Raw genomic sequence first — 9608 nt, 5'->3', positions numbered from 1 at the left:
ACGGCGAAATGGCCTTAAATCTGTGCTTGAGTTACTTGCTAGCATGGTCAGAAGTGCATGCACGTGCATGCTGTCGCATGTCTAGGCTTTGCCAAAGTCATTTGTCCTGAACTTCAAAAGCGGAAAACGTGCAATTCTGAACGGCACGTTTCGTTTGACCTGAATTTCCAAATGTGGGAAGTGTGCACACCTCCATATTAGGAAACGTGTTGATTTTGAGAGGGACTAAATTAATGGGAAATCCTTAATCTCAGTCACTAATGTCTTCTCCTTGAACGCGATTTCCACCTCCTTCAGCTCCACCATATCTCTGCATCGCGCCAAAGCTGAGCCCTTCACATGCAGGGACTTGAGCGACACCTCAACGCCGTTCTGAGGAATTACTTCCGTAAGGACTCGCATTTGCTGGAGCCCAAAATTCGTATTTTCGAAGCTCAGGGTCTCCAACGTTGAGAAGTCGACCGCCTGGATGATTAAGTTCCAATCATCCGCAGAAAACTCCATGTTCTCTAAGCGTACATCACGCAATGGCATCCATGGCCAGGATGGACTCACAAGTGGATCAGATTGGGGCGAGGACGGTGTAGCGGCAGTGGGTGGGATGACAGGTGCCTGCAGAATCCCTGCCAGCCATTTTGCGCACGTTGTAGGGACGGATTGCCGCTTCACGCAAACGATTTCGAAATTGTTGAGTTTTGGAAGATAGCGCCGCTCAGGGAGCATCTTGCTGATGCTGGTAAGCCATTCTGCTGCGTGATCGCCTCGGAGAGTCAGGCCGTTGAGACGGTCTCCATACTGGATTAGGCACCGTTGGATCTTTTCCTGTTGGGCAGCATTACCCAGCTCCTGGAACTCCATTTGAAGGTCTTCGAGGTAGTCAGGCCAGTCAACAACTGAATCCATCTTCTCAAGGGCGACCTGTGTTACCGAGGTGAGATCCAATCTCAGATGCCGAGGGCCACAGTCTCCTTCGCGGGCGTATTTTTCGAGGAGTTCGACATGATAGTTACTGAACGACTTGCCAGCGACCAATTTCTTGATGGACCAACCATACATATCCAGAAGGTTCGCGACGCCGGAAGCAATAGAGGAGGAGGCCTGAGAGCTCATCCTTACGTCGGTCGACATGTCGAACTCGCCTGAGGTGCCTGAGAAAAATACGGTCATGATCGCAGCATCTATATGATGATTGCCGTCGCTCTCTGTGCCGGGGTCGTGTGTTTGTAGTCGTAGCTCGCGCAACGCAGAGGTGAGCCTATCGGAGATCATTTTCTGGCGTGTATCCTTGATCAGGCTGAAAATGTTGTGGAAGCTCCCTGCACCACTCGTAACCTCGATCCTGTCTATCTTGGGACTGCACCTCAGAAGTGCTGCGAGTCGATCGACGCTGGAAGCATCGGTAGAAATGTGCCTGATTTTGAGCTCTGTCAGGAGACCCTTGTTCAGGAAATGCGATTGAGAGGTAACGTCATGGATATTGGAGAGGTCTGCGATTGCGGCCAAGATCTTGCCTTGAGAAAAGCGGATGGTTATGGTGGAGTCGCTGAGCCTGATCATAGAAGGCATGGCAAACTTAAGGACCATTTTGTTGAGCTTATGGTTCGGGTTCAGCCTAGTGACAAAACTGTAGGTGGTCCACACGCAGTCGCTTCGGAGAGTCAGTTCGGTTAACGAGGGACAGTTTTCCAACGTTTTTTCAAGTGCAAAGGAAGGACTGCCTTCCTTGAGCGGAATTTTGGCGTCAATCGATAGCACCTTGAGCTGAGATACTTTTGTAGCGACATTGGTGATCCGGGAGAAAAAATCGTCAAAGTGCTCGAGTCGTAAGGATTGGATGGTTAGATTGCTCATGAGTTCTATGATAGGCTCGAAACGACGACTGGCGCTTATCAATCCGCGCGCTTTCGAGGGGCTCTGGAGGGAACTGCCGTTCAAAGTCAGATGGGTAATGATGGCTTTACTGACGGCGTCTTTGAGTTCTCTTAGGTCACTAGTGGTAACATCCCAGGCGAGTGACATGTCCAGTTCCCGGATCCCGCGTGCCTTGACCATGGCCTCGTAAAATTTTTTGGCTACGTCTCTGGATGACACCGAGATCTTGATCCTCCCGTACTGCTCGTTGAGCACTCCACCGTTGGACTCGACAACTTTTCTCAGCGGCACCATGGCCATATCGCGATAATTCTCGCGATAATGATCTATGCAGACCCACTTGACATGCCCCTCGCCAGTGACGATCCTGTAAAGGTTCCCGAGGACACGACCCTCGTCCTTGATTTCCAAGAATGACTCGAGCTGGCGAAGATCCGCTCCCGCGAGGGCCTCCAACTGAGCGAGCTCGAGCTGGCCGTCTGTCCGCTCCGGATCGTAGCTCGAATCGGTCGGCAGTCCTTGAATGTATGTGATCATCTCATCGACGACGGATCCAAAGCTAGCCCTTACAGCATCGAGGGATTTCTCCACCTTATCGGTCACTCCTTCAACGCTGAACAAGTTCAAGGCTGGCACGACCATCCCGGCGATCTTGCAGCCTGTCTGGACCATTTGGAGCATGGTCAGCGCATACCGGCCATATTTTGCGAAAAACTCGGTCGGCCGGTCCAAGTCGTAGCCTTCGTGCTTTGCCAGATGGATTTTGTGGAAGATCCTGCTCTCTTTGGATGATGTATGCTCGCCGCACTCACAGAGAAAATAAAGCCGGAACTGCTTCTTGAACGGTTTGAGAAGCCAGTCCCTCCGTCGAGGATCCCTGGGCAAGACGATGAATAGTCTTGGAATCGGGTACTCGTGCAGCTCATAGTTTTGGGAAATGACATGCTCGATGCGCTTTTTGATGTAGGTAACATTATTGAGGATCTTTTGAAGCCTGTCGGTAGTGTTGATCTGAAAGTTGTTGGTTCTGATCCTGTCTTCTTCAAAGCCCTGAAACATGCTCATAAGCTTGGCCTCCGTGATTCGGCCAGACATGATGCCCTGGGTGTATGTTGCAACAAAGTCCTCGTCCATAGGATCGCATTGCTTTGTGAGTACGTATTCTTCGCATTCATACTTTGCGTAGGGGCTTTCGACTAGTGTTGTAACGGACGCAGAAGAATCGGGTGGAGGTGGCATCTGGGGTCTCGATGGGGTGTTATGTGGCGGCATATCCTTGGGGGCAACATCGAGGACAACATCGAGGACCGCGCCTGGGTGATAGCTGATTCGTTCAGGAACAAGGCTGAAGGGAAATACATTTTCGAGTTCAGAAAAGGTCGACTCTATACGGGTTGCAAAGAGCTATGCCTATAGGGTTGTCTTACTTACTCTTCAAAGTTGGCGTCAGTCAGGAGAGCCACATGAAGGTCTCCGTTCATGACATATTGGACGTTCTTGAAGACCTCTTTAATATGTTTCCAGAGGATGATGTACTGTCCTGTGATTAGGTCCTTGTGGGCTTTGATGGTAACGATTCTAGGTGAGCACGAAGGTGCTCCAGAGGGTTCGCAGGCTCGGAAGGTCTGGGTGGGGTTCTGGTGGTGGCTGCTCGGCGCGGCCATGATGTTGCTTTTTTGCTACCGCAGCTGCGGGAAGCAGAAGAAGTGAGGTTGGAGTGCGAGGGAAAGATGGAAAGAGGGGTGGGGACACCTGTATGTATATATAGTCTCAAAAAAATAAAAAATGGCGAAGACCATAAGAGAGTTCACGTTGGTGCTCTCATCATTGCCCTATTTGCTATATCTCCATCTCCATTTGCGCGGTTTAGACCTGCATGACCGCCTCTTTTGGACCTTCTACTCCTCTTTTCCAAGGAAAACATGGGTAGACAACCACTAGACTACCTGCGTAATCGATGAGGAGCGAGAAATCGTCTCCGGCAGCCTGCCGGATGCACAATTGCCCTTTTTGTCGTTATCGCTTTTGTTTATGGACTCCTCAGTGGCTCGATTGTTTTGTATAGTGCAATGTTTTCTCCGTACCACCTTCGCTATGCCTTTCTCGCTCTTGTTTACACCTGCTCTGTCACATCTTGTCCCCCTTCGCCCCTCAGCCCTGTTCTTTCTGGTTTTTTTCCCTTGGCTTCTCCTCTTTTCTTCCCTTCCCGAAACCACGCGCCATCTCAACTCTCACGGACAAAGCCAACATGACAGCTACAGGAGCCACTCCAACGCACCAGGCTTTTCGCGTTCGCGCCGAGGGACCATCCAATGTAACCGCTCCTGTCGACATTCGCCTGGAATTTGACAGTCGGATTAACCAGTATATTGTCCGATGGAGCGAAATCCAACGAGTCTTCGAGAACCCCCGGTATATCGTTCACGGTAACGAAACCATCTCTCTCGTTATCGATGAGAATTTGAACGAGTAAGTGAGGTTATCAGTAGAGCAGTTTCTGTAACATATTAATTTCAGCAATTGAAGAAAAAATCACTCACGCACTCTGATACGCACAACAATCAAACCCATAGACTGACACCGCCTCGGATTGTAGCTCGCCCCGATGTGGTCCTGGATGTAGTCCTGGAGCACTTTAGCTCTCCCGGCTCCCCAGCTTCAGTCTCGGGTACATTGCTGAGGAGACACGCATCGACGGCAGGAACGACGGAGCATTTGTCATACACACCGCCCACTCGACGTTCGCTTCAACCCTCCTTGCGGCGCTCACCTGAACAGGCCGTGCAGACATCTCTTAACGTTGCCCTGGCCGATATCAAACGTCCTATCACCCCAGGGGCCAGTTTCAGCCATCCTGGCAACTATCCTTGGGCATACTCTGAGAACCATCCATTGGTCCTTACCAGTGGATGGGAAGGCTTGCAATACAACGTCGCGGATCCTGACACGCCACTGGTCAACGCTTATGCAGTCAGCTTTACACATCAAAACTACCCTCTCGTCGATTTTAGCAGGGGCAGCGATGTTGATGCCGCCGCCAGGCATGATACTCCATCTCTTCGTGCGGCCCGAGAGATGGCGGTCGTTAACACTAGTCGGGCAAGGACCTGGACTTCAGCGCATCCAACACCGGAGCAGGTGCATGCAGTCAGTGTTATAACACAGGAGAATCCAGCAGCAACACAACAGCCCCAAACATATGTCGATAGGTCTGAACTGCCTCATATCGTGGAATATCTGACGCAGGTGAATTCCTTGAGATGGCACGAGGCACCGATGCCGCGACTATTCATTGTGATGCCACGCGTCTTTTCCGAGGTGCTCGATCTAACTCGAGATACATTCCGTCTCTTCTGGATGTGCGAGTACATGGGTGATCCTAGCGAGAGCGAAGACCTACTTAAGCCTACCATCATACCTCACATGGACCTTCACCAAGGTTTTGATCTTGATCGGCCAGCCGAGTTCTTCATGAAATATAGGCCTCATCTCCTGCGTAACTTTCAAGTGTTCATGTACGACCTCTACTGGAATCCCTACAGAGGCAAGTCCTCTAAAGTAGGGACATCGAACGAGCCAGATATCCGTTACGATCAAGCCATCCGGCATTTGCAGGGAATGCTCAATATGACCGAAGAGCAGGTCGAGCAAAGTCTGAGCATGGTCCTCAGTCATCTTATGACGCTGTCTTCTGCGGCCCCGGACGTTGCATCATCAAGGCGGAGTATCCTTTCGTTCTCAGCGCCAAAGTGGTCCAACAACCCTCCCCAGCTCACCCCACAGGACTTTGCTCAACTACAGTCGTTTTTGTTGAAACCTGGCACAAAAAGGACAGGAGCCGAGAATGTGGGCAATCTATACCGGTCCGTCGATATTAATGGCAACGTGCACTGGGTCTGCCTCGCCCACCTTCATGCTATCTACCCATACAGTCTCTTCGGTCAAACGTTCATGCGGGATACTGAGGCGCTCTGCGGGACTTACAACGCTCACAAGGGTCAGATCGCCGCTCGACCTAGGTCGGGACTCCAGGCACGGATTCTCTATGCGATTTTGAAATCGAGCCCTGGATTCGTACCCGAGATCTTTCTTGACATCGGAAAGGAATGGACCATAAGTGACCTGGGCTACATGTGCAAAGTCGTCACCGAGTCCAAGGCTACGAGTCTCAATCTTACTGGACCAGCCGATTACCTTGCGTCCCGCGCCAGCTCCGAACTCTTGCTTCAGATCCTGATGAACGAGCAGATACAATCCTTCAGCATGGAGAACGCACAGGGGCTTTTGAAGCATGCACCTCCGATCATGCTTCAAAGTGGAGCATTCAAGAGTCTACAAAGCTTACGTCTCACGCTCGATACCGATGGTCAGGCTGCTACTGTACTGCTCTATCTGCACAAGGTTATTAACTGCTCGCCTTTTCTCGAAGACCTGAGCATACGCTGGGACGAGTTGGAGACTGAACAAAACATAGAAATATTTCTGTCGAACCTGACCAACCGATCAACGCCTCTCGCTGTCAACTTGAAGGTTAAGGGTCAGGACGTCTCTTTGACCATCAACAAGGGCGACATTGGTGATATCAGTCTGGAAGTTGCGGATCTTTCTTGGGCCTACAACAATACTCTAATTTCCCAATATCAAGTTGAGACATTAAGAATCATGGCTCGGATTGTTTTCTCTGACCCCGATACGGAACCAAGGCTGCGATGGGTTCTCTCGCACAGTTCGGCTTTGGTTAAGCTGACGCTGACCTGTTGTGCGCTCGATTTCCGACTTGTGGAGGACATGATCAGGAGAGTTACGGGAGAACTACCAGCAGATTGTGGTCCTCAATGGTTGGTCCTAAGAGAGACTGAGGACGACAACATCCGAGCCATTTTTCCGCTCGCCTCACCTCAGGGCGATTCCGCGCAGGTTGATATCACGGTTTATGAGCACGATAAAGGTCTAGAGTCGTTGCTGCAGACGTATGGTTCCGTGGTCCGCACGTTCAACACAACTCATACCTCTGGACAAAGCCAATTGAAGTTTCTATACCATGCCATGCGTTTGAAGAAAGAGACTTCCCAACTGGCGTCTATGATGATCGCCCTGAATTGCGGGAAATGGCGCGCGTACGAACCTCTGAAGGGGATTTTCGAGATCTGCAGCGGCACCCTGATGCAGTTGACTTTGGTCGGATTTATGGAGCGTCAGGAAGATGAAGTCTTGTTTCTGGAGACCTTGAAGTCATACGGAGGTCGGCAATTGATTATTTCCAAGACGAGACAGCCCCTAACACCCCCGGGTCCTCCTCAAGTACTCCGAAGAGGGAATACGTCGTTTTTTAACAGTAGGTTTCGTAGCGATAGCAACGGCCAAGGTACTGCTCAGTCTAGAGACTTGGATGCGGTGATGCAACGGTGGATTGCGAAGATTAAGGAGAAACTTCCGCGTGTGGATCTTAAAGTCGTTGACGACTTCGAGGCACTTTGTGATATCGTGCCTGGCGTTACAAGAAACAGTTTTACACGGCTGCAGCGAACGTAGTTTATTTTATTGCAAATGACAATAGTTAGGAGATGCGGAGCAAACATTAAAGGCACCGTTTAACTATTGAAAGTATCGGGCCGTGGATCTACATATTTTCATATTTTTCTTTTATTTGCGTGGGTGTGCATTATGTAACGAAAGTTGGAGAGCATGGGTCTGGAGAAAGAGCATATTCGTTTTGTTGACTGGCGTCTGGCAGTTATCAGGAAGCAGGCTTTATGATATAATCCACTTCTTTTCACCTCCCACAGCTAGCCTTCATCGCCTTTTAGCCCTTATAGCCCAATTCCTACTGCGATTCTGCCAATGCCAGAATCGATCCCCCATTCCCTACAGCCACCGCCTTTTCTGCTCCTCCCATCGCGGCGGCCGTTGTTGTGGTCCCTGCATGCGAATCTGGTGGCGACCCTGCTAATCCCGAAAACCCAATTCTTGACGATCCAGCCGAGGTCGGTGCAGGATTCGTGGAACTGTCCTTCGAGATAGAGTTGCGTCCAAACATAGACTGCAAGCGTGTCAGGCTGCCCTTCTTACGGATCGCGTTTTGAGTGTTCTCGCTCTGGCGGAGGTTCAGGATTGCATCGTTGGCGGGCGGAGGACTACCAGAGGTGGATAAGCTGCGGCCGTGATGACTGTGGCCGTTACTGTTGTTGCCCTGAACTTCGGACCAGGTCTGGTTGTCTGTGGCGATGTCGCCTCCGAGGGTCGTGGGGCGAGAGAGAAGGTATGAGATCGACTAGAGGGTTTATACAAATAAACGTTTTTGAGGGGGGTGAGATGGCCATGCGACGGTCTGCATATCAGAGGTAAACAGTAGTGTTGTAAGGAGAGGAAGTTGCTTACCTGGAACCAGAGTTCGTGCTTCTCACGCGTAGGAGCTTTCAGTTTAAGGTTACGGGTTGTCGTCTGAATCAGCAAGCTGACGTTAGGTAGACCCGGATTTTGCCCGCTGGTGTTTTCGTCCGTCACCTGGAAGACGGCCAGGATGAATGCTACAACGTTGGTGAGGGTAAAAAGAAGGCGGAGGATTAGAATAATAATCCAGCGGGAAAGACTCATTCCTTAGCATCCCTCGATAAAAAAATAGCAAATGGTGCTTACCGCTCTTGGCACGCTGCTCGCGCGATCCTTCAGCGCCGGGGTTGCTTAAGCTCCAGTACAAAGTCTTGGTGTAGGGATGGACCCACACATAGCGTCTGTGGCTCTTCTCGCTTCTCATATTCGTCATCTTTCTGCGGGTATACTTCCAGAGATAATCTCCAATCATAGTCTGGGTGATCAACTGAATCATAGTTGGATCTGTCGATGTAACATCATAGTTCGAGCCGCTCGACATTCTTCGTCCATTGCGGTATTGTCCACCATGGTTATAGTCCGTCGACATACTCGAGATCGAACCATTGGGCGAGCTGCGGTAGTTGGGATGACGACCAACCACGGCACCCGAGGCGTCGGTGATAACATGATGCTGGTGGGTGCTGCTGTTAAGTTGGGGCAGCAGTACCTGGCTCGAGTTTTGGTCGTAGGTGTATGTGGTTCGAGAGGAGACAGAGACGACGGTCGCGGGTATCGGTCGAACTGCAGGCTGCGATCCTGAGGCAGAGGCTTGGTGGCCCTTTTCTGTAGCTGCAGCAGCAGAAGTGGAGGCATCAGTCTCTGAAGTGGATGGGGCCTGTTGCTGTTGCTCGTTTTCGTTCCGCTCAGAAGCATGGGATCCTCTCCGGCTATTCTCCACAGTCTCGGGATACGGAGCAGAGGCACTGCCGTTGGAAGAAGAGGAAGCATTCTTGCCATTCGAGAGCACATGTGTTGCTGCTGCGGCTACTGCTGTAACTCCAGCTGCTCCAGCGATAACTGCAGGTGCTACAGATGATGACTCAGTGCCGGCCTCTTTAGAATTACGATCGTTGTCCATGTGAACCGAGCGGATTCTTCCTGTGTCAGTGGCACTGGGATCGCCACCAAATGCGGATCCAAACGAGACCCTGAACTCCCGTTCCTCATCATCCACAAGAGGGGGATGTTCGGACGAGAGATCCTTAGGCATCTCAGGAACAGAAGGCACGTCAGATGCAGGTCCTGCGGCGATGGTCTGGCTGAGGTCACAGGTGTGCCGACGCTCCTCGTCAACAGCAACGCTTGGTTTGCTGCGAGGCACGGGCGCATCTTTTTGCCCGTCCTCCTTCTCCTCCTCAGCATTA

At 51.1% G+C, this 9608-nt stretch overlaps 2 protein-coding genes across 2 annotated transcripts; one reads left to right on the top strand and one right to left on the bottom strand.

Annotated features, from left to right (window-relative positions):
• Positions 1 to 225: 225 nt before the first annotated feature.
• Positions 226 to 3536, bottom strand: BC939DRAFT_481303 (uncharacterized protein; the record flags this gene model as incomplete). The annotated part of the gene is made up of 2 exons (XM_051559013.1): positions 226 to 3217; positions 3304 to 3536. 2 exons carry the CDS (start codon positions 3534 to 3536, stop codon positions 226 to 228), a joined length of 3225 nt encoding a protein of 1074 aa, XP_051407363.1.
• Positions 3537 to 3983: 447 nt separating this feature from the next.
• BC939DRAFT_532902 (uncharacterized protein) lies at positions 3984 to 7456 on the top strand. Its single transcript, XM_051561679.1, has 2 exons — positions 3984 to 4341; positions 4446 to 7456. The coding sequence occupies exons 1-2, from the start codon at positions 4121 to 4123 to the stop codon at positions 7402 to 7404; spliced, it is 3180 nt and encodes a 1059-aa protein (XP_051407362.1). The 5' UTR covers positions 3984 to 4120; the 3' UTR covers positions 7405 to 7456.
• Positions 7457 to 9608: the final 2152 nt, after the last annotated feature.

The sequence above is a fragment of the Gamsiella multidivaricata genome (genome assembly GCF_025024155.1).
Source record: "Gamsiella multidivaricata strain RSA 2152 chromosome Unknown BC939scaffold_97, whole genome shotgun sequence".
Lineage (NCBI taxonomy): Eukaryota > Fungi > Mortierellomycota > Mortierellomycetes > Mortierellales > Mortierellaceae > Gamsiella > Gamsiella multidivaricata.
This window is presented reverse-complemented; position numbering and strand designations above follow the sequence as displayed.

Coding starts and splice junctions, on each gene's coding strand:
- BC939DRAFT_532902 (XM_051561679.1), top strand. CDS start 4,121: ATGACAGCTACAGGAGCCACTCCAACGCACCAGGCTTTTCGCGTTCGC. Junction 4,342..4,445: donor ATCGATGAGAATTTGAACGA/GTAAGTGAGGTT, acceptor TCAAACCCATAG/ACTGACACCGCCTCGGATTG.